The 24,358-nt window shown below is 38.0% G+C and overlaps 1 protein-coding gene across 3 annotated transcripts in view; it reads right to left on the reverse strand.

Moving 5' to 3' along the window:
- Window positions 1-24,358, reverse strand: part of DAW1 (dynein assembly factor with WD repeats 1) — a 44,865-nt gene that overhangs the window by 14,883 nt on the left and 5,624 nt on the right. For 2 of the 3 annotated variants that reach the window (XM_059167811.1, XM_059167813.1), the window contains exons 2-10: window positions 19,366-19,438; window positions 16,075-16,219; window positions 14,345-14,403; window positions 11,521-11,643; window positions 7,513-7,612; window positions 4,426-4,533; window positions 2,200-2,306; window positions 1,216-1,318; window positions 331-445 (exon numbers count right to left, since the gene is read on the reverse strand). In XM_059167811.1, the coding sequence (XP_059023794.1) occupies window positions 331-445; window positions 1,216-1,318; window positions 2,200-2,306; window positions 4,426-4,533; window positions 7,513-7,612; window positions 11,521-11,643; window positions 14,345-14,403; window positions 16,075-16,219; window positions 19,366-19,438 (933 nt within the window). The remainder of the gene's footprint in view (window positions 1-330; window positions 446-1,215; window positions 1,319-2,199; window positions 2,307-4,425; window positions 4,534-7,512; window positions 7,613-11,520; window positions 11,644-14,344; window positions 14,404-16,074; window positions 16,220-19,365; window positions 19,439-24,358) is intronic. The other variant, XM_059167812.1, reaches the window with a different exon arrangement.

The raw sequence follows: 24,358 nt of genomic DNA on the forward strand, positions 1-24,358 counted from the left end.
TTATAGTGCCATGGATGGTGGTCAAGTTGATGAGGTCAACGTGTTGTAGCATAATGCATGATTAGGGAGACGACCCAGAATATACCATTATATATAGTCATCAAGGGGATGTGAAGACCCAGTATAATATCAGATGTGGTTGTCAAGGAGATGATGCAGACATTGTAACCTGTGGTTACCAAGAATATGATACCAACGTAGTGTAATGACCAGCATCACAGAGATGAGGCAGATGTAGTGTCTCTCACAGCTGGTTATCAGATAGATTACCTATGGTATAGAATTATACACATTTATCAAACAAATCAAATGTATGAACAGATGACCTACCATCGGCTGAAGCAGTTGCAATAAGTTTTCCAGTGTAATCGAAACAGCTGTCTAGAATTTCATCATCATGGCCTGTTAGTGTTGCCACACATTTTCCATTTGTGGCATCCCACAGCTACAATAAAAAAAGAAAGTGACTGTGACTTCCTGTCTGAAGTGCAAAAATGGGAAGAAGTAGTCATTATGACATGCTTATGGCTAGCTGAATAACTGTGCCAAGATCATGCGTATAATTTCCACATGTTCTGTTAAGTTTACCTGGATTCATGACAAGAAACCCCAGCCAACCAACTCACAAGGCACACTGGACAAGAAAAGACCAGAGACACACATTTAGAATGGAGAGTGCAAATCTGCCACTACATCAGGAAAAATCTCAAAGTGCGTGTTTCACTGATTGGAGTAGAAAGGTCCTCTTTCCATAAGAAGGTCATCGAATGATAAGAAGCTTGATCTAAAACTATAATGCTAGAGAATAAAAAGTACATTAAGATTATAATACATCACATATGTAATCAAATATTAATTCAAGAGCATAAGCTCTTAGCAACAGAAATTTAAAGTCAGGGAAACATTGTTTTGAGCTTCCTCAAGATTCACTCTAATCAAAGTTTAACAAATGAACAGAGAGACATTAAAGAAAAATAACGTGTCTTTGAAAATAAGATCTTGTGATATATTTGATTCAATTAACATGGTTTTACTCCATCATAATTCCTTTAAACCTGGGGGATCAGAAAGTTAACATTTAAAAATGCCAATTATTTATAAATTAAATCATAATTTTACAGCACCTTTGAAATGTGGTAATGTTTCAATGAATATCTGACCCAGTAAAAAGGGCACACAGGAGAACTGTAAAGCAAAGATATTTCTTGAGCTCACCATGCAGGTTTTGTCCATAGAGCCAGTTAATATCAGAGAGCAATCCCAGTTGAATAAAGCACTGCTAATCTCAGCACAATGCCCAATTAAGGTATACACCTTCCTACAAAAGGAAAGGATTCACATTTGTGAAAGTTGCCCTACTTCAGGATAAAGGTACAGATAATGATGTCAAGCCCATTGGTGTGAGAGTCAAAATTTTGGTTTTCACAAAAAAATACTTTTGATGACAAAATAAAGATGGTTCTACTACAGCTTAGAAACAGCCAACTAGTCTATTAATTTCATTTCGGCAAACATATATTTGGAGCACTCAAAAATAACAACATTACTTAAGACTTCAGAAATCCATGGCTAATAACTAATCCAGTTGGTCTGAGGTCCTGGAAGTATTCTTTACCAGACCAGTAGACCTCTTGGTAGTTCAGAAACTACCCATCCAACGTCTGAAGGGCCCTTCCTTCCCCCTCATATCTTGACTGCTATCCCTGGTAACTAGCCCCTCCATAAAGATGCAAGTCCAAGGTAGAGCTTTCCAATGCAGAGTCTAATTTAGTTAACTTCTCAGCAACTAGAACCCAAAATAATTAGGAAGGAAATTGAAATTGTTGGACTAAATTAAATTTTGAAAATTAGCCATGATTTTATTTACTCATGAGATCCATGCCCGCCATACTGACAAGTAATTGAAATCTGATTACACATATACAGAAGGAATAACAGCCATACACCCAGGCTATTGTTAACATTCTCCTTTTATGTTTCTGTGTGGCATTATTTGGTCAGAATTCCAAGAATGCACACATTTTTTCCTGGATCCAAAATATCACTTCTGATTAATGAATGAATTAAATAATGGATTAATTTATTCAGGGGGTATCCTATTCCTATAGAGTCCAAAGCACAGTTACTAGATATGAACAGCAAAGATGGTATTCTTAACCCTCTGATCCAGAGTAAAAAATCCTTAAAGACACAGAATACCTTCCAGTATCAGCTTCCCACACTGCAACAGTATGATCAAAAGATCCCGTAATGATTCTCTTTCCTGAGGTATTAAAGGACAAAGAGATGATTTCAGCGGAATGTCCCTAGAAAGAGAATAGATACTGTCATGCATTACCTGCAGAAAAACAATCTCTACAAAGGCACAATTCTTAGTTTAAAAGAAAATGCTAGAAAAGGCAAAACTCTATAGGTAGAAAAGAGATTAGTGGTTGGCTGGGGGGTGGTAATAGGTATCTTTCGGGGGAAATTTTGAAAACTGGAGTTTGGTAAAGGTTGCAATTCCGTAAATTTACTAAAATCTGACTTATACACTTAAATCAAGTCCATTTAACTTAATAAAACTAGGTTTTGTTTGTTTTAATGGACAGGAAGAGGGCAATATGTGGGAAATCATCAGAGGGCTTCTTCCACATTGTCTTGAAAACACTTTTTAAAAAGCGGTATGCAAAAAAAAAAGGGGGGTGCTGGGGTATTTGGGTGGTTGGTTCAGTCTGTTAAGGTTAAGTGTCTGACTGTTTGTTTTGGCTCTCAGGGTCTTGACATCCAGCTCTGCATAGGGCTACCCGCTCAGCAGGGAGTCTGTTTGTCTGTCTGTCTGTCTCTCTCTCTCTCTGCCCCTCCCCCTTCTTGCTCTCTTTCTGTCTCTTAAAAAAAAAAAGCTATATGCTTTATGAGTTAACAGCAGGTGATAGAAAGGCTTGTGGAATAAATTTAACTTTTAAAAAAGGATATTCTTATGCTGATTTTTTTAAAAAGATTTTAATTATTTGAGAGAGAGAGAGAGAGCAAGACCTGCGTAGGGATGGGCAGAAAGAGGAGGAGAAGCAGGCTCCCCACTGTACAGGGAGCCCAACCCACAGGGCTCAACCCCAGGACCCTGAGATGGCGACCTGAGCCAAATGTACCCCCTAACTGACCGAGCCACATAGGCGCCCCTCTTAAGATGATCTAACATAAAATAGATTAATAAATATCTGGCCTTTGGCCTGACTTTCCCTTGGTCACTGTCTAGGGCCAACGCATCAAACATTCTGAGGCAACGGCAAGAAGCCCCTCCTGGCAGCAGACTCTGCTTGCAGTATGGCCCTGGTTTCCCGAATTATTTTAGCAAATTAACATTACTTTTTTCACTAGTGAAAATATTCATTTACACATCAAATTTCTGGCTGATTCCAAATGGTGGACATTAAATGTAGCTGAACATGAAAATTCCAAGCACACAAAATAGATGTGGCAGACAGGTGTGGGTGTGCTGAGGGGGACGCAGCCTTTTGAAGACTGTTGGGCATGGGTCTGAAAGAAAAGGTAGTGAAGAGGCAGCACCCCACAGAAATGATGAGAACAACGTCGGAAGAGTGTATATACTTACGTTAATTAAGGATGGCACTCTGAATTCAGAAAACCCCTTGGTGTTCGTTGAAAAGAGTGCTTTTTCTCTCTTTCTAGTCCATTTTGACTTTCTTAGAAAAAACTCTCCTACGAAAGGGGTCCTAATTTGGAATCCATTTATAATTTGAAAGGATAAGAATTGGGTTTCCCACCTAGCTGTTCTGACTGATTGGCACAGAGAATCCCCCTATGTGTGTTCTGTTGCTTGGACTGGGGTGCGAGGAAGCAAAGGGAGCAGGTGGGAGGAAAGTGCGGGGCGTGTGGTGGTGACAGACTGAGACCCCCGTGGACATACACCACCCGCTCTTGCTCTCTGGGCAGTGCCCTTTAGCCTTTCTCCTCCAGCCACGTACCCCTTGTCATTTCAGACTTTGTAATACAGGAGGCTTGTGAGACTAGGGATAGTGGAGTGCAGTGCGGACAGTTGTCATTTTAGGGAATCTTCTGGCAAGTTTCTCCAGTTCTGCCTCTTCCAGAAAGTGTCAGCCTCCACCTCCTTGGCCTTAAGCAGGAGAGATGGCACTAGGTTTTAAGCTGTGCTTGATGGGACTTACAGACGGAAGCTCATCAAAATAAAAAAGCCCAGACCTTCTCAGCTCCCTCGTCAAAGTCAAAGTCGTTGGGAATCACCAACAAACCCACTGGGATGTACTTTCATCACAGTCCGAAAACCAATAGCTCAAAAATATCTTCTCACATGGAGCTCATTCTGTGATAAGAATATGAATAACAACACACTCCGAATTAGGCTTAGGCTAAGCAATAGCTCGGGAGAGCGCAGAGCTCTGGAAACTGGCGACAGGATGCACGTACCGTTAAAGTGAACACCTCCTCTCCATTCTGGATGTCCCACAGTTTGGCTGTTGTGTCCATACTCCCAGTGGCCACGAGTGTGCTTTGAGGATTGAAGGATAAACACACCTGAATTCCAGGGAATGGAAGAGATTTTAGAAAGAGAAGAGTTTTGAATTGTTGATTTTGTATAGAAAAGCTTCAAGAGGTAACTGCCTTAGGTTCAGCCTAATTCTCTGCAGTGAGATAGCAGGGTGGCCTCTGGGTGGCTTGTGTTCTGCAGGTTGAATCCTGTAGCACTGTCCTCTTGAGAAGAGGTCTCTTTGCTCTCCCATGTCACCTAGGGAGACACGCCCACTCATTTTTCCCTATGTCTATACTGGGTGCCTCCTAATGGCCCATAAATATGTTCGAGCTCTTTCCACATAAAAATAAATCCTCCCTTGACTCCATGTACCTCATTTTTAGCTACCTTTTTTCCCCTTTCACAACCAAATTCCTTGGAAAAATAGTGTACCATCATCATCACTTGCCCATCCCCCAATATTTCAACTGTGAGAACCACTCTGACTAACTGATCGGAAGGCTCTGCTGGTCACCCCCACTTAGGCTCCCTGATGCCTGCAGTGTCGACTCCTTTCTTCTCCATATTTTCTTCCTTCTTGACAACTTTGATGGCGTTCTGCTTTTATTCTTTTACCTCCTATCTCTTTTTTGTATCTTTTGGAGAATTCTTCTCATCCCCAGGTGCTCAAGGTGCCATCACACTTTACTCCCTACTCATCCTTTTCTTTTCAGAAATTGCAATTCTCAGCAGTTCCCGTGGCCACCCTGTTGCCTGTGACTCACACGCCCACGTCTCCTTCCCCGACCTCACGCTCAGTTGAACCCCAAAGGGCTTCTGTGAAGACATCGCATAGGCAGCTTGGATCAATCTAAGACATGCAAGTCATATGACCACAAACCTGCTTGTCCCTTTTATATAAATGGACAAGACGTTTTACATAAAATGCCCTGCCATTGTCTGAAGTTAAGGAATCACTCTGGAGCCCTTTCTCTCCTTCACGCCTCACATCTGCCTGACAACCCCCTCCTACTCTTCCACTCCAGCCTCTCTCACACTTTCTTCACCTGCCTCACGATGGGCCTCCGCTGTCTCTGCTTGCACTGCAACAAGATGGCCAGCTAGCCCCTGCTTCTGATCGTACATCATTCTGCCACACAAAGGGTCTTTCCAAAGAGTAAAAATGACCACGCTATCTCCCACCTAAAAAGTCTCAACAGCATGGCATTCTCCATAGGATAAAGTACAAATCCCTTAGCACAACATATGAATCAATACAACGGCCTTGCCAGCCTCCCCCACTTTGATCACGCTCACCATGTGATATGGCTTCGAATGCGGTGCAAGTGCACCAAGACATGGTACCTTTAATCCAGGCAGCTGGGCAGCACCAGAGATCCTCAGCCAGCACTTCTGACCATGGCAGCAGGCAGCAACCTCCAACCCCCCATCCAGTGTGGTGCTCAGCCATATTGGCCTATTCTGTGTACGTCATCAGGTGGGGATGGTTGGCAAGTACTTCTCTGGCCACATGGAGTCATCTGAGGCTGAAAACACCCATCACTGTTGCAAACCCCCTCTGGGCATTGGCCAGTGCAGCTCTCACTGCCCAGAGAATGTGCTATCTACCTGCACATACTTTCCTTATCATCCCCACCATCAGAGTGTCCCCTTTGTGACCACACTAAACCCCCCACCAACTTCTAGCACACTACAATGCATCTCTAAACTTATTTATTGATGCCTCTACTCCCTCCAGTGAACCACAAAGTCCCTGCAGGACAGGAACCATGTGTGATTCTATTTGGTATGCCAAACACACAGGCCATGGCTCGACACATGGTCAATAGGTAGTAAATAATTATTGGATTGATGTTGTTGACTGTCAAAAGTATCAAAGTCTTCCTTGGAACTATATATAAAGAAAACTTTTTCAGAATTCCAAGGAAGCATGAGAATGAGGATTATGTTTTTCTCATGAGTTTGGACATGTTACTTACTCTCTCTATGCCCTGGCATCTTCAACTGTAAAATGGGGAAATTTCTAGCTCTTAGGGTAGTGATGAGGTACAACTAAGCTAATATATATAAAGGACTTATACATTAACACAAAACTGTCTTTTGTGCACACTGAGTGTCATTAACAGGTCGGTTATAATTTTGCACTATAGTATCCCCCAGTGTCTAGCAAAATATTAAACATAGCATGAGCCCTTATTGGATGAATACGCCATGAATCCGAATGATAATTATAAATTTTACTCCTAAAATAAGCAGCCTGTTTATTTTTAAATGCTATCATTTTTCCCATAGGGTGCCAATTAACTCACTAATTGTTATAGGATGTAACGCAGAATTGGCCAAGGGCAAGGTCTTCCCAAAAGCGATAGCTATTTAGAGTAGCAAACTGTTTATGCAAATTTGAGTTCTAATGATATCCAGAAAACAACCAGGCTAAATATTTCACATGATATAAAAAAGTTACTTTAAAAACTATTCTAAGAATTTTATCAACACTCATTAAGTTGGTCCTTTAAAAGCAAGTCACTGAAAAAGAAAAAGTGAGGTTGGACATGGTATTCAAATGTAATTATCACTTTGCACATCTTCTTATTCAATGTAGGATATGGGTCTTTGACAACAACTGTAAGATATAAAAACTCAAATAGTTTACAAATTACTTTAATGCCTCCATATAAAATATATACAAACTGAAAATACCGGATATAATTGGAAAATTATTTATAAAGGTAGAACTATTCCTTGTATAATGGGTTACTAAAAAGAAATAAAAATGATGCATTGATGTAGGTCCATCAGTTGTAAGAAATGTACAAGTTTGGTGCGGGTTGTTGATAATGGACATGTTTGGGGCAAGGCAGAGAATATATGGGAAACCACTATATCTTCCACTTAGTTTTGCTGTGAATCTAAAACTGCTCTAAAACATAAAGTCTATTAAAAAAAGAAAAGAAAGGAAGGAAGGAAGGAAGGAAGGAAGGAAGGAAGGAAGGAAGGAAATGCAATAAAATAAATATACTCACTATTTCTGCTGTGTGACCCCTAAAGGTATGGTAACATTTTCCTGTTTCTACACTCCATAGCTTACAAGTCTTATCGAAGGACCCAGTGGCAATTTTGTCACTAAGATTAAAAAAAAAAAAATGATTTTGAAGAAAAATTCAAGCACGTATATCATACACTGAATTAAGACAAGAGATATTAATACATGGGTTTATCTAGTCAGGAATTTACTTTGTTTTTAAAACAAAAAGTAATCTGGCATTTGTTTCAGTGGACAACAAAACTAAGGTCTAATTTTTCAATAGTATCAGTTTATATGTTTAATTTTAAGTATTTTACATTAAAATATTGCATTAAAAAGTAATAAATTTATGTTTGGGATTACAATAAGCTTTTAAAATAACAAAATGAATTTGGTACAAAATTTAGTTTAGAAAATTCTTACCAAATGGAAATACATAATGTATGAGTTGCAGGGACACAAAAAAATTCTATTAGCAGGTCTACTGACAAGGATAATGTTGAATTTAAAAGAAGAAGAATGAAAATATATAAATAATTTAATTTATACCATATGACTAGGTAAGGTTTTGAGAACTTAGTGTCTCCTTGGGAAAATAATGCTAATATTACTCTAACTGTAAGGTCTTTGAACAAGAAGGAGGGTCTAGAGAGGAAATATGGTGAAGACCAGTACCTTGCAAACAAGAGGCTTCCTGTGTATACTGGGGAGTAGGGTTACTATCAACATCCAACAGGTAAGAGTAGGTTGGCCTGTTTGGCTTTCATCATAGAACTAAATCTTTTCCTTTACCACTGACTCCTGTCTTTTATAGCAAGTCGTCCAAATGTTCATCCAACTGGGTCATCAATTACAATGCAGGTGCACCGTTCAAAAGTGTGAAATGTCTTAAGATCCAAAATACATATCCTAAAGCAAATTCTATGTGCTTGGCACAGTTGCAGAATTCATATTTTGTCCAAACTAACACCAACGCTCTGTATATCTCCTTTGCTCTTAGGCCACCCACATAGTGTTTCTGTGGTCTCTGATTCTAAAGAAAATGAAGGGGGTGCCTGGGTGGCTCAGTGGGTTAAGCATCTGCCTTCACCCTGGTCGTGATCTTAGGGTTCTAGGATCAGCCCCACATTGGGTTCCCTGCTCATCCGGGAGCCTGCTTCCCCCTCTCTCTCTGTGCCTGCCTCTCTGCCTACTTGTGATCTCTCTGTCAAATAAATAAATAAAATCTTTAAAAAATAATAAAATAAAAAATAAAATAAATGAAGTCCTTTCTACCCATGCTCCAGGGACATTTTTTTTTTCTTTTTTCTGGAGAACACCCACCCAACCCACCTAGAGCTTCCTTACACTCAAGGCTGGTTGTCAACCGAAAGTCTGCACTGGCTCTCTCTCCATCCAGTCTAGGCATTCCTCATCAGTTGCTGTGTCCACCAACTTCTGCTCAGACACGCTGAGAGCCCTGTGTGCTCTTTTCCTGCTCCTTCTCTCCATTTCCTATCCCTCCTGCCCCTCAAACATATTGTCTCAAGTGCTGTTGTTTCTCAGTTAACTACTGTTTGGTCACACACTGCTCTCTACATCCATATGCCTCTACATGAGAAAAGATAATACTGATCACATATTCACATATTTTTTTAGAATTACTTTATTGAATCAAAGCTTACTCCTGACCTAATGTATAGAACACATAAACACTAAACTGGCTGAAGTTCACCTCTCTGTCTCTCTCTCTCTTTCCTCTTTCCCTCCTCTCTCTCTCTCTCTCTCTCTCTCTCTCTCTCTTTCACACACACACACACACACACACTCCCTCTCATTCTTTGGTGGTTATTTAGGACTCATTCGGTTGAAACCTTAATGCCCCCAAATTCCCTGGGAAATGCTGCTTTAATCCATACATAAATATTGAATTATGTAACTGGACAAGAAAGTTTTCGTCAGGGGGTCTTGGTAGAATCCAATAAAAGGGCCAAAAAGTGAAGGGTTCCTGACCTCTCTATACCCCCAAAAAACTTTGTTCTCAGATAGGCATGCAAAAATATCATATCTTCTAAGTAGACTTTATGTGATATGGTAATATACTATAGAGACTATACTTTTAAAGTGCTTTAAAGAACATTGCAATTAAAATAGAAATTATACTAGAAGTAAAACATGATCATTTATAATTTCAATAAAATCTTTCTCTCCACAGGTTGGTGAAATAAGATATTATAAAAATTATCATTCCCTACATTGTAAAACTGCATCACATCATAGTTAAGTTTTTGGTAATGCAATTGGAATATTTAATCATTTTAATGTACCAATTAAGTTTGACTGTGCCATCACAATTAATGTTTTAAAAGTGTGTTACATTTTAAAGAGATGTAATGACATTAGCAACCTACATATCAAGTGTTTAATATTTATGGTATAAAATTTCAACTCTAAGTGCATCAAATTTTTATAAAACTCCCTTTTATTATTGCCCTTGCCACTATCTTACACTGTTTTCATCGTCTCTTGAATCTACCACTTTATCTGCCTCCAACCAATCTCCTTGCCTCCTGTTTCTTCCCAGTCCAAACCCTCTGGCCCCTTGTCTCTGCCATAAGAGCCCTCCTGAATAGCACTTTCATTGAGTGCCTCCTTTGTTCACAAAGCTTTCATCACAACTCCGTCCTCCAGAGCAGAGTCCGAACTACACAGAACACTATGATCTTGACTTTTGTTTCTCACCAGGAAATGTCCACTAGAGAGCCGGGGGCACTGGGCGAGCCAGACGGAGTCCTACCTAATCTCCGGAGCTGCAAGGTGCCCTCGCCCAGGATGTCCTCCCCTTTCCTTCTGTCTCCCACTTTCCATGCTTCTGCTTGAGCCTCACATCATCTTGAAAACCTCTACCAGGAGAAATCACATGGATCTTTCTCCTCTTAACTTTTAAACCATTTGCTGTTTTTTTTTTTCTAGTCATCATAATACCTATATTTATTGAAACAGCATGGTGAGTGAAAAAAGTTGGGGAGTCATCAAGAAAAAGACACACATTAAAATTTTTTTACTCAAATATGCAAGGCCAAGGCCTTTTCTTTGGCTAACTCGAGCTCATTAAGTGTCTTTCAGAAATCATATCCAACCTCTACCACTTCCAATTATTTTCTTAAAAATGGGATGAGAATGTAAACATACTTGCAAAACAATCTGAATGCAAAGGTTTTCTAAATGTTTCAATGTGCTTTCTAATTTTTGCATTGATATCATCTACAACTTCATTCAGTAGTAATTTTTTCCAAGATTTGCCTTATCTATGTTTTCACAAAAAAAAAGCTTTATTTTCATAGTCATATTTCATTAGTTAAAGCAATGCTCAAATAAATACCATAATTATAACTGAAAGCACAGCCAACATAAGCTGACTGATGAACAAACACAACTAATTCTTGGTAGGTTGACTAACCAGTGGGACAAGAAGCTGGGCATACCAGTGGGTGGCGCAGTTGTTGCAAGCATGCAGGGAGCAGAAGGCGAGCTAGAGAACTAAGTTAATCTGTTCAATCAGGTAACTAGAGGTTGGTTGGAAATGCAATTATATTTTGTACTGTTATGTATCATGTTACTGTACACATTTTCTCCCTGGTAAAGATGGTAAGTTAACTTTTAAACAAGGTAAACTGTGCTATGTGGGTATGTCAGAGTCTCTAGATGCCATTGCTATAACCATCCGTAGGAACTGCCTGTCAGAGAACTCTGAAGGGAAGAGACTGAGCTCTGCGTGAACTTGGACTCTCACTCTTCTGTTTACTATGTGATCCTGGGAAGGGTACTTGAACTTTATATACTTTATATGAGAACGGTAATACTTGTCCCAAAACCCCTTTAAGCACTGGAGAAGATATTTAGAAGGCTTTCAATGCACACATAAGGCATTTGGCAAATTTTAGTTCTCTTTTTCCACGTAGGGGGAGAAGAACAAACAAATTAATGGATTAAAAAGGCATAAGTGAATGAGTGAATGTCTCTGTACCCGTATGGATTGTTGAATGCTATGGCATAGACTACATTCCTATGGCCCTCCAGGGTGTGAAGTTCCTCTCCAGATGCAGTGTCCCAGACTTTACATGTCCGATCATAGCTTCCTGTGATAAAGCTAAGACAAGGAATATAAATGAATCACAAAGTGACAATAGCAGGGTGTTTATCCTTATTTTTTTTAACCTGCAATATTGTAAGCCCATTTATCTTGGTTTTTACAATGGAAATTGTGGATGCAGAAGAGATGAATTGGGAACAATATCTAAATCCTTTGATTATAAACTTTCTGATTATCCCTAACTCAAAAAGGAGTCACTAAATAAAATAAAGAATAATCATGCCAGGGGTGCCTGGATCACTCAGTCAGTTAAGCCTCTGCCTTCGGTTCAGGTCATGATCCCAGTGTTCTGGGGTTCAGCTCTGCATAGGGCTCTCTGCTCAGCAGGGAGCCTGCTTCTCCCTCTCCCACTCACTCTGCTTGTGTTCCCTTTCACTGTCTCTCTCTGTGTGTCAAATAAATAAATAAAATCTTTAAAAAGAAGAATAATCATTCTTATAAATAATTAATAACTAGAGCATTAATCATAATGTTTTCTGAAATTCTAACATATTTCAATAAACAGCATCATTCTTCCCATCGGCCCCACCATAAAATATGAGCACCATCTTTGATTCCTTTAATTCCCTCACATCCCACGCACAATCTATTAGTAAATCCTGTTAGTCCAATCTCAAAATACATCCCTAGTGTGGCGCCTTCTCACCAGGCTCCATTGCCTCCATCTCTTGCCTCCACAAATGAAGCCATCTTCTAATGGGTCTTGGCTGGTACTTGGTCCTTACAAGTCTGTTTTCCACACTGAAACTGGAGTTTTGTTTTGGGCTTTTTTTTTTTTTTTTTTTTTTAACCTTCCTTAGATGGCTTCCTAGCAATCTAGAGGAAAAGCCAAATTCTGCTTATCCCCATAAGGCCCGCAGTACTGGCCTTCCCTGGGACTTCAACTTTGCCCCAAAGCATACCCTGAGCTGCCATGTTGGCTTTTTTGCTTGTCTCTGAAGAACTCATTTTTGTTTTTCCTTTTTTACACATGCTAGTTCCACCCATCTGGTTTACTGCTGTAAGACCCCATGACCTGGAACATGACTGACACACTAATAAGTGTTCAATGAACATTTACTTAAGATTTGCAATCTTCTTACATGACTATCCTACTACAGGAATAATTAGCATGTTGCCCTCTCAAATTTTAAAGTAAAATAATAGTATCTCACTTATTCCTTAAATATTCCATTAGGAAATATACTTCCCCGACACAGAGACACAGAAAAAAAAAAAAAAAATGCACAAAATTAGAAAGCCAGTCTCTACGCCAAATGATTAAGATAAAAGTTGAACACAAATCCTGACATTGAAACTCAAATAAATGAAAGGGCTGACAAAACAGTGTATGATTCCTTTCTAGGCATCTCCTCACAGCTTCTTCAGGGATGTAAATTAGTATGTTCATGATGGAAGACAGAATGGTGGTTCCAAAAAAAATTAAAAAAATAGAACTACTATATGATCCAGCAATCTCTCTTCTGGATGTATATCCAAAAAAATCAGAATCTCATCGAGCTATCTGCATCCTCATGTTCTTTGCAGCATTGTTCACAGTAGCCAAGATATGGAAACAACATAAATGTCCATCAAGAAATGAATGGAATATTATTCAGCCATGAGAAAGAAGGAAATGCTGCCATTTACTACAACATGGATGAACTTAGAGGACATTATGCTAAATAAAATAAGCCAGACACAGAAAGACAAATATTGTCTGATCTCACTTATATGTGGAATTTTTAAAAAAAAAGTCAAATTCATAGAAGCATAGATAGAACAGTAGTCACCAGGGGCGGGGAGTGGGAGAAATGGAGACGCATTGGTCAAAGCGTATAACATTGCAGTTCTGTGTGATGAATAAGGCTAGAGATGCAATGCACAGGCATAAAGACTGTAGTTAATAATATAGGATTGAATACTGGAAAGATGCTAAAAGAATACATTTCAAGTGCTTCCTTCACACACACAAAAAAGTGGTAATTGTGAGGAGATAATGTTAATTAGCTCAACTGTAACAATTACTTTACTCTGTATATATGTATGTCAAATTATGTCACCTTAACTATCTACAAGGTTAATTTAAAAAAAGGAATTTCTATTCCTTGGCTGTTAAAAATTAGAAATAAAGACTAGAAATGGAAATATAGAAATAAAGAGGTGGCACACAGAGGATTCTCAGGGCAGAGAAACTGCTCTGTGTGATGTCTTAATGGGGGATCCCTGTCGTTACACATCCATCAACCCCTAGAATGGACGAAAGCCAGAGTGACCCCTAATGCAAACTATGAGCTTTGGGTGATAATGATGAGTTTGTCAATGTAGGGCCGGCAAAGAGGGAATCTGAGGGTGTATGGCAAATCTCTGTACCTTTTGTTCAATTTTGCTATAAACCTAAAAACCGCTATAAAACGTATTCTAATAATTTCTTTAATAAATTTTTTTCATTCAAAAATTTTTAAATTTTAGAGGCACCTGGATGGCTCAGTTGGTTAACCATCATCTGCCTGTAACTCAAGTAATGATCCGGGGGCCTGGAACTGATCCCTACATCAGGCTTCTCACTCCGGGGAGAGTCTGCTTATCCTTCTCCTTCTGCCCTCCCCTCCCCCACTCTGCTCATGCTCTCTCTCTTGCTATCTCCCAAATAAATAAATAAAATAGTCAAATAAACTAAAATTTTTAAATTTTAAATAAATAAATTTGAGAAACTTACCATGAGCCTGATTTATTAAGTGCAACATTAGTCAATGGCAGTATATGTGCTCTGAGAACCTTCAATGAAAGAAATCACAATTTATTTTAAAATGAAAAAAATTAAGTTTAACTCATTAATTTTAACTTCAAACTAATGAAGACATTCAAGTTTGTCTTAATTATAAATAAATGGACAATAGTCACTATCTGAACAAATATGAAAAAAAATACATTGTGTCTTCTACCATTAAGACCATTAAGACATTTGATAGTTAAAAATAATTCCAAAAACATAATTAAATCTGTGTTTTCCATAAATTTGATTTTAAGATAAATTACTGATATTAAATAAGATATCAAAAAGCACTAATTTATAATATTTTCTTTTAAATACTACACATGGGGGCCCTGGTGGCTCAGTAGTTAAGCCTCTGCCTTAGGCTCAGGTCATGGACCCAGGGTCTGAGAGTCCTGGGATCAAGCCCCGGATTGGGCTCCCTGCTCAGCGAGAAACTTGCTTCTCTCTCTCCCACTCCCCCTGCTTGTGTTTCCTCTCTCTCTATGTCCCTTTCTGCCAACCAAATAAATAAAATCTTTTAAAAAAAGAAAATAAGTAAATAAATACTGCACATGGTTTTGTAAATATGCATGAATAGTATGCAGAGGAAATATACCAAATGTGTTTTAAATATAGACTTTACAATTTGTTATTACTTTTGGACTCCTAAACTTTCCTAGAGTCAAGATATGTATTATTTTATTTATCTTTCAATTTCCACATTGTCAAGCACATGGTGAATGCTTAATATTTATTGAATGAACATACATAAATTGGATAGTGTGTTTAAAGATAAAGTGATTGCCAAGGCTGGGCCAGACCCAGTTATTTCTACTGCAGGAGTATAATTATTAATACTGTCCCCTTTCCCTATCAAAAATATTCCCTTTGGAGGATAAATTACAAGGGCTTGTGAGTTATAGAGCTCATATTTGGAGTTAAACAGTGCCACCTCCTGGAACAAAGCAGTATCATACGAATAATTTCTTAATCTTTCAATAATACAGTGAAGGGATGGCTACAAAAGATTGAATATTTTCTTTCAGATAGGATATGTTAATTATCTAAATAATAGTTTAGTTTAGTTTAGTTTTATTTAAATCATAAAAATAAAATCAGTGTAATATGAAGCAATACTAGAATAAACTATTAAATATTGTTAAATAAATAAGAAAAACTAAAAATGTCCTGAATAATTGACTATAATTGTGATATTTTTACTTTAACCGGTATAAGCTGATTAGAAAAAAAATAGGTACATTTGCACTGCATTTAAATTATTATAGAAGTCATATCAATAAATAATTTACTGAAATACAGTTTAGTTCACATGGAAGCAGAAAATATTAAGTTATTGATGTACTGTGAAATACAACTTCTTAGTATTAGTCCAACTGGAAAAAAATCTAATTATTCAATAGCTTAAGACAACCTTAATGGTCATCGTTTAAGCTTAACACTGTAAAGAACAGCCAAACTTACTAAAAATCTTTCTTTAACTTCTCAAGAAATAAACGTTAGAATTTCATTCAGTCAGTCAATAAACAAACATCTGTTGAGACTTAGTCTTAGCAAATATATGTGAGGCACAGAGGGAAAGAGAAAATATAATCTGTATTTTGTCTCAAATTGGTAGGATACCAACTAATTCATTGAAGTTCTTCTATTTAGTTTTTTAAAACACTCATTACCTTAAAAAGATAAAATTTGTGGTTGCTGTGCTGTCTGAGTTTATCTTGTAACCTCTGTATTAAAAGCTTTACTTGATCTGATCGTGAAGCTGTGATTAGAGGCTCTGCTTTTTGTATTTCTTCTACTAAGGCATTGACATCAGTGCTGAAATTCACACACAAAAAAAAGAGTTACTTTTTTTCTATGCCAAAATTTGCATAGACATGCATTGCAGGAAGAATTGCATTGTGTTATGAAGCACATCTACAGAATGTCAAAACACCATAGCTTTACTAGGAGATTTTGGGGGTGGAGGATACAAATCAGTAAAATCGAGCCTGCAGAAAAGTAGCTCAGGTTCTTCAGAATGCACCATCATGAACCTCGTCTTCTCCTGTGGAAATTGTGCAAGAATTATTATTTGCTCACCTGAGAAGCCCAAGTGCATATAGGTTCTGCACATGAGCTCTTTATTTTCTTCCTGTTTTGGTTTTTTTTTTTTTTTTTTTTTTTTTGTCTCTTTAATGAACCCGTACAGAATGTTCCTGGTACCACTCTATTTTGTACCTTATATATGCTCTCTTGTTTAAACAACCCCCTGATTTAATGCTTTTATCATAATTACTTCAGGGATGAAGAAACTGAGGTTTGGAAAGGTTAAGTTTTAAATATTTTTTAAGGAAAGAGAAAAATGGACATTCAAAGAACGATGATGATTAATATTTCATATGGACTATAGCATCGTTCTCAAAAAAAAAAAAAAAAAAAGCTGCTCTGAGAAGTATGAATTCAACTTTCCCCCAATATTCAAATAACCTATGGCAATGCTGATTAATTTTGCTAGTCTGGAATAATTGTTCAAGACAAAGAATAATGTCTATAAACCACAAAGGCAACCAAAATAGGTCATTTTGGCTCCTTATGCCAAATTCTGCTTCATCAGCTGTCTGTCGCGAATGTCACTTCTCAATAACCCACCTACCTCTCCTACCTCTGTCTCAGCAGCTGGTTCTCAGAAATGCAAACTCAGATAAGCAAGCCTCTCCTCTTCATAAATAAACAGTTGCCGAGCTCCCGTCCACGTAAGGGACTGAGCTGGAAGACTAGTCATCCCACTAACATTTATCCTACTATTGCTTAGGCCCTGGGAGTGTAAAAGACACAGTCCCTGCTCTCAAGAAATACAATGTATCAGAATCAGAATGAATATTTAGATCAGAAATGAATCAGAGGCAGTTTATAATGATGATTTTGATAAATTCTAGAGAGTCAGTTGTCCAAGGGCTTATAGTTTCCTAAGAATTAAGATGATAATGCCTCTTGGAAAGGTTTCCGACCATTGTTATAAATCAAAACAGATTTCCCAGCAAGATCTAAATTCACCAGATATTCACCAGATTTACAGATATTTAATCTGTACATCCCAAGCCTGTGGAATTCTAACTGTTCCTTTCCAATATAGTAACTCCAGAATGTCCCCTATTGTGCAAATATTTTTATGTGCAGAATTCTTCTAAATTCTTGAGCAGAACCAGAAGTAATATCCATACACTTTTTTTTTAAACTTGGCATTTATATACTACAAAGCATGACTACTGCATCCTAAAGACCTATACCTTTTTAAATATAAAATCTGTATTTTTCTGCCTCTCTAGCTGAAAGCTATTCTCTCATATAAACATTAATCTGTGCCACTCACATGATGTCCCACTCAGTACAAGTTGTTTCTCAAACTGGAAAACACATTCACCGGGCTCAGGATTAAGATTTTTATAGCTTCTTATTGACCCTAACCTAGAGGTTTGCATGTAGAAGATGCAGATAACCTCATTACAGACTCAATAAATGAATGTTTAACAAAGGAACTTTCTACACGCTGGCATAATCAGTAACATGTGCCAGTTACAAAAATAACTGACAATCCTGACTTGATCTTAGACCTTGTCTTCCCTGAAAATAGATAAAACAATGACTTCTATATGAAATTCAATGGCATTATCTTTGCCACTATTTATTCTTTGGTTAAACAACAAACGATTGAATACCTTCTTTGTGTAGTCACTTGGAACAAGAAGAGGACTCAAGGTAAACCATCACCACCCGAGCCACTCCCTGTCCTCACCCTCAGACAAGCTCCAGACCTCTCTAGTGGCCACAGTTCTGGGAAGCCATGTTGTTTGGGCTCATTTCAAAACTCGAGAGCAGCTCATCTACTATTTAACTACAGTGATGTGAGAGGTCCCTTGGCTCTCAGTTTCTGTTCCCCTCCCCGATAATCATGACAAAGGAGGACAGTCACAATGGGAAATCCCTTATTTCTCTGGGTCAACAACTCTGAAACAGGTATCATGGTATTTTTGTTCTATTTGCAAATTTTCTCCCACTCAAACTATCTTTACTTTATCTGAACATGGGTTTCTGTAGGATAATCACTAATCTGATTCTGTTTCTCAAAGTGGAGTTTTGCCTAGAATTGATTTCTTTATTTTTTCTTTTCTTTCTCTCTCTCTTCTTTTCCTCTCTCTCTCTTTCTTTTTTTTTTTTTTTTTTTTTTTTTTTAGTTTTGCATAGGATTTCCTAAAGAGGATGAATTCTGGGCAGTATGATCTCATAAGAGGATTTCCTAACTCTGCCCCATGACAATTAATGAAGAGGACGGAATGCAATCAGTCCTGTGAGCTGTTTATCTACCAGCAAAGTAACAGGCTCCATTGTCTTCTTAAAATTCTAATAACCAATATTCCTCACAAATGTTAAGATCATCAAAAAGAAGGGAAGTCTGAGAGATCATTCACCAAGAGGAGCCTGGGGAGACTTGACAATGAAATGGAATGTGGTATTTTGGAAAAGAAAGAGATAATAGAAAAAAATAAAATAAAACAAGGAAAATTGAATAAGATATGGTCTTTAGTTAGCAAGAATGTTTCAGTACTGATTCACTAGTTAAGACCAATGTACCACACGAATGTATGATGTTAATAATAGGAGATTCAGGGCATGGGGTATGTGGGAACTCCTGTCTTCACAGTTTTCTAAAACTATTCTAAACTAAGAGATTAAAAACAATAAAAACAGGTCTATTTAAGGTGAAAAAAAGGGCAGACTGACTACCCTTTTCCCACCCCCTCCCCACCCAGCAAGTCATTTAAGCAGACCTCACTGAAGCAAGCAGGAATTAATACAGCACCACTAGAACATTGTTCTAGCAATCTAAGTTCATGCAGCTCATCCACACATCATCCTGGGTCAGCATTTTCCAGTAAAAAAAAATCTGGATATGAAACCCAGGTTGCACTGAGTAGCTAGTTTACCTGGAACTGAGGTTGAGCAAATCTATGGATTTGGTCCTCAATTCTCCACCCTTTTCATATTCCAACATAATTCCTATAAAAATAAACAAACATGTTATAAACCACTTAGGATGACAACAATGTCAAAAATTAATGTACTTTGCCATAATTCTTTTATTTTTTTTTTAATTTTTAGAATTTCTCTGCATAAAACATGTGCAGTGATGTCTGATTCTAAAACAAGATAGTGTGAACTCACTTTTTCCTAGTGCTTCCTCTAAATACAGCTACACACCCTTGAAATTACTCAACAAGCAATGTTAAAATAATTGAAGGTTGGATAGAGGGTAGACTGGCTAGAGGTCTCAGGACTTGAGCAATGACAGTGTGATGAGTTTCCTGGATTTTCTGTTTATCTCCTATATACCCCCAAACTGGAAACCAGAGCAACTTGCTGCCTGGAACCACCAAAAAGTATAAACAACAAAAACCAAGTAATAGCAAAGTTTGCTCTCTGTGGCCAAAGGACCAGACAAAGGGAAGTCAGACAAAGAACTAATGGGGAACCCTAAACACTGCTCCATAACTGGGGATCCTTAGGCAGTTTAATCCCCCAGTGGAAAGAAATCCTGTCCCAGTCCCCCTGCAAAGCTGGGCCCCAGCAGTAATCTGATCTGCCTGCAGTAGCCTGGCCACAAAGACCCAGGCCCCCTCAACATCCTCAGCGGGGGCCCCAGGGGGCTATCCAATCTGTCTAGCAGCCACTGGGAAGTCCCAGAATCACTCAAAACCCATTTCACAACCAAGTCATTGTTGGGCAGCCTTATCCACCCTTAGAAGGGACAACAATGAAGTCCTGAGATATACTGGACCCCACTCTACAACTAGGTACCGAAATGGTCTCTTCCTGCCTTTCAACCAATGGTGTCACCAGGACTAGAGTCTTGTCCCCCACACTGTCCTGGAAGGTTATTCAGTGAGAGCAGGCATATTGGGAAGTACCTTCTACCCTGCAGGTGGCACCAGCTAGAACCGGAGACCTTGCAGCACCAGAAAAATGAAGCAGACCAGAATAACATTGCAAGGGCTCATAAACTTAAGCTGCCATTGGAACTGAAGCCCACAAGCTAGACAGAACCTCTATGCTAAATCTAAACATGGTGACAGGCCTGTCAAAGTAGATTCAGATAGGATCAAGAGTCTCCTAATGTAAGAACCAAAATGTCCAGGATACAATAAACAGGAAAAGACAATCACTAGACCCCAATACCCAGGATATAATTTAAAAACCACCCATCACACCAAGAACCAGAGAAAGATGATCGACAAACACAAATAATCTGATGCTGGGATTATCTGACTACCTCCTTAAAGGAGATGTCGAAAACACTTAAAAACAACCACTTACAAATTCGTGTGAAACAAATGAAAAAATAAAATAATCCCAGATAAATAAAAGTTTTTTTAAACAAACTAAATGGGAATTATAGAATGAGAAAGTTCAATGGGCAAAATGAAAAACTTGTTAAATAAGTTCAGTAGGAGAATGGAGATGATAAAGGATAGAATCAGTGAACTTGAAGACAGATCAATAGAATAATATTCATTCTGAACAACAGAGAGATAATTTATTAGGATAAAAAAAATAAAAGGAGTCTCTTACCCACTTTACTGTACTACCTCTATAAATATGGGCCAGTGGATCTCAAAAGTTTTGGCCTTAGGACCACTTTATACTCTTTAAATTATTGAGGACACCAAAGAGTTTTTGTTTTTGTAATATTTTCCATATTAAAATTGAGAAATTTTTAAATTATTTATTAAACGGCTTTAAAATAATAATAAAGTCATAGTATGCTAATGTACATAACAGTTTATAAAATAAGAAGAGTAGCATCATTTTATTTTATTTTATTTTTTTTAAGATTTTATTTATTTATTTGACAGGGAGAGATTACAAGTAGGCAGAGAGGCAGGCAGAGAGAGAGAGGAGGAAGCAGGCTCCCCGCTGAGCAGAGAGCTCGATGTGGGACTCGATCCCAGGACCCCGAGATCATGACCCCAGCTGAAGGCAGCGGCTTAACCCACTGAGCCACCCAGGCGCCCCGAGAGTAGCATCATTTTAAACTTTAGCACGTATCTTTAATATCTGGCTTATTGAAAGACAGTTGGATTCTCATCTCTGCTTCTGCATTCAAGTGGTTCCTACACAGTTTCAGATGAAGTATAGGGGAAAAAATCTGGTCATGCACAGATATGTAGTTGGAAAACAAGAAATTATTTTAATTGCATTTCCAGGTAATTGTAGATAATCTTCCTTAATACTGCATTAAAACTTAATAACTAGTAATTCTTAAAGATTTGTTGCAATATAGAATCTGAAACCACATCAATTAATCCTTCGTATTCTGTTATATTAAAATCCATTGGTCTATCTCACACTTTCAAAGGATCTTTTATTAATGTATGATTTATCTGATCAGATATCTGAAAAATATTCAGATCATGCATCAGACATCTGAAAAATATTCGTTTACTGAGTTATACACATCTTCTAAATGTTGACATATATCATCACACAATATCCCCCCAAAAAATCACATTTGTTAATATCACTACCAATATCTATTATCAGAAAACTCTTTCAGGGTCAGTATGCTGCCCAACTCATGGTGGTAGATCCAAGTTTTCTGAAATTCTCATTTTTGCCTGAAGGCTCAAATTTTATCACTGGCAAGAAATGCTGACAGTTTGCCTTCAAAGTTCCTGGCTCACTTTGCTCATTTGCAAACAAAATGTCTTCCAAATGTCCAAGTCTGAAAGCTGCATTTGTTTTTCAGTCTTTCAAGAACAACTGGTGTTCCATGAAGAAAATGGCTGGTTCATCTCTCATTCACATGACCATACAAGTGTTTTCCTCAAAACAACTATCAAACATCTCTGTGCAGCAGAAGTACTTAATGAGAACTTCCTATTTCATCAGGCAGAATGCAAGTACTCCCAGGTCAGTATTTGACTATGTTATTAAGTTCTACCACTTCATCAAGGGCATTCCTAAGTGAAACTGAGAGGGTTTTTGTCCTATCACCAGTATGAAAGTTTGTTGCCACCTCCTGACGTGGAGTTAAATTTTCAAAGATTTCACTTCCCAGTGCTTTTGTAACCATAATGCAAATGTCAATATCGTGTAAAATCCAAGTGGTATCTTGTTACTATGGAAAGAGGTTTGGCCTTGAAGCCTCACTGAAAAGGCACAAGAGCCCCAAGGGTCCTCCTACAATGTGAGAATCGCTCCCCTAAGGTCATATATTTGATATAACAGATGTGATTCCAGAAGCATTTTAGATCAATAGAAAGTAGGAAATTCCATCAAATACATATTTATGTTCTAGAGCACTGAACCACTGAGATAGAATGAGGTGGAGTTGAAAAGGCATGTATGTGGCATCAAACAGATCCAGGTTTGAGTTCCAGCTCAAGTCCCTACTTATTTCATGATACTAGTAATCTCTTTATACCTCAGTCTTCCTTATTTATAGATAATACTTTCATTTTTCTGGTTGAAATTAAATAATATGTACATAAAGCCCCTGGCATCTAGAAACTTATTAAGTATTTCTTATTATCTGGTGAATAATCAAACACTGCCTTGTGACACATAGTCACCTTATATTACTTAAATTACATCTATACCCTCTCTCTCTGGTGAGACTGTAACATCTTTGAGAAGAAAACCATATGCTTCTTTACATTTCCAGGAGGAAGTATAAGATATCCTCCTTGAAATGAGTCCTGATGATTTATGCACAGTAATCACATGATTTGACCAGTTTCAAGTACAAGCAACACTGTCAAATGGATTTACACCTTCCCCTCTCTGGCCTTCATTTCTCCCTCAGAGGGGTCTGCCCCTCCCCGTTGTCTTTATGATCTTTCTGTTTTCCAATCTCTCCACATCTGACTCACCAGACGATGCCCTCCTGGGTCTGTCTTCTCTTTATCCCTAGTGTCTACCATGAAACTGGTGCACAGGAACTGTTCAAACAGAGCTTGTTGAATACACGAGCTAACTGACAGATGATGAGTACCCCCAGAATGCTTAATGCAATTGATAGTCCTTATCTTTACGACACGGACTTTCAAAATAATCAACACTATGACCAAATCTCCTTCTTCAGATACAATTATCCATTGGCTTTTATGAAATCTGTCTTTTTTCTACTTTGTTACTTTTCATTCTCTTTTACAAATTCCTCCTCTTATAGCTGACCTTTAAATACTGATTTAGATTAGGGTTTGGGTCTAGGAATTCTCTCTTCGCTTTACATTTTTTTTGTCTATATAAATTCACCCATACCCATGGCTCTGATTACCATCAGTATGCCAACAATTACCGTTGTAATTCTCCTGTCTAGACTTCTGCGTTCTTAGATGCGTATGTATCTCACCAGTACCTCAAACAAGTCCTGGATCTTCCGCCTCATCCTGCTTTTCCTACAGAGCTTATTTCCCAGGGTCAGACATCACCACTCACAGGACAGCACAACTGCACTCTTGGGAGGAATTCATCTCAACACGGTCATGCTGCATGGATTTGGCACAACTTAAGTAGGTAAACCCAAGCAGCTGTTGTGTAATGAAGTATAAGGTATTAGAACCAAAAAATCACTCCAGGTGCTTTTAATGACCAGAGCAACCGGACACAGCAGGCAAACAACTGTAACTAACCTTTTCAAAAAATTACAACATTGTGAAAATCTGTTTAAAAAACCTATTTATATGTCATGTGTTCTAGAAAAGATTTAAAAGGGCTTAGAGAAAAATAAATAAAATTCAAAAAGCAAAGATTGGAAGTAGTAAGAATTAGATGCATTGACAAGGGAAGGTTCAAGTAAAGGAAAGATCACATCTGTAATTGCATAGAACATTTAAATATAAAATTAACAAGAAATGTGCAAGGCCTAGCTGTACTATGGAACATAAAAGAAAACTTTTTCTTTTGTGATGAGGACAC

The sequence above is a fragment of the Mustela lutreola genome, chromosome 3, assembly GCF_030435805.1.
Source record: "Mustela lutreola isolate mMusLut2 chromosome 3, mMusLut2.pri, whole genome shotgun sequence".
Classification (NCBI taxonomy): domain Eukaryota; kingdom Metazoa; phylum Chordata; class Mammalia; order Carnivora; family Mustelidae; genus Mustela; species Mustela lutreola.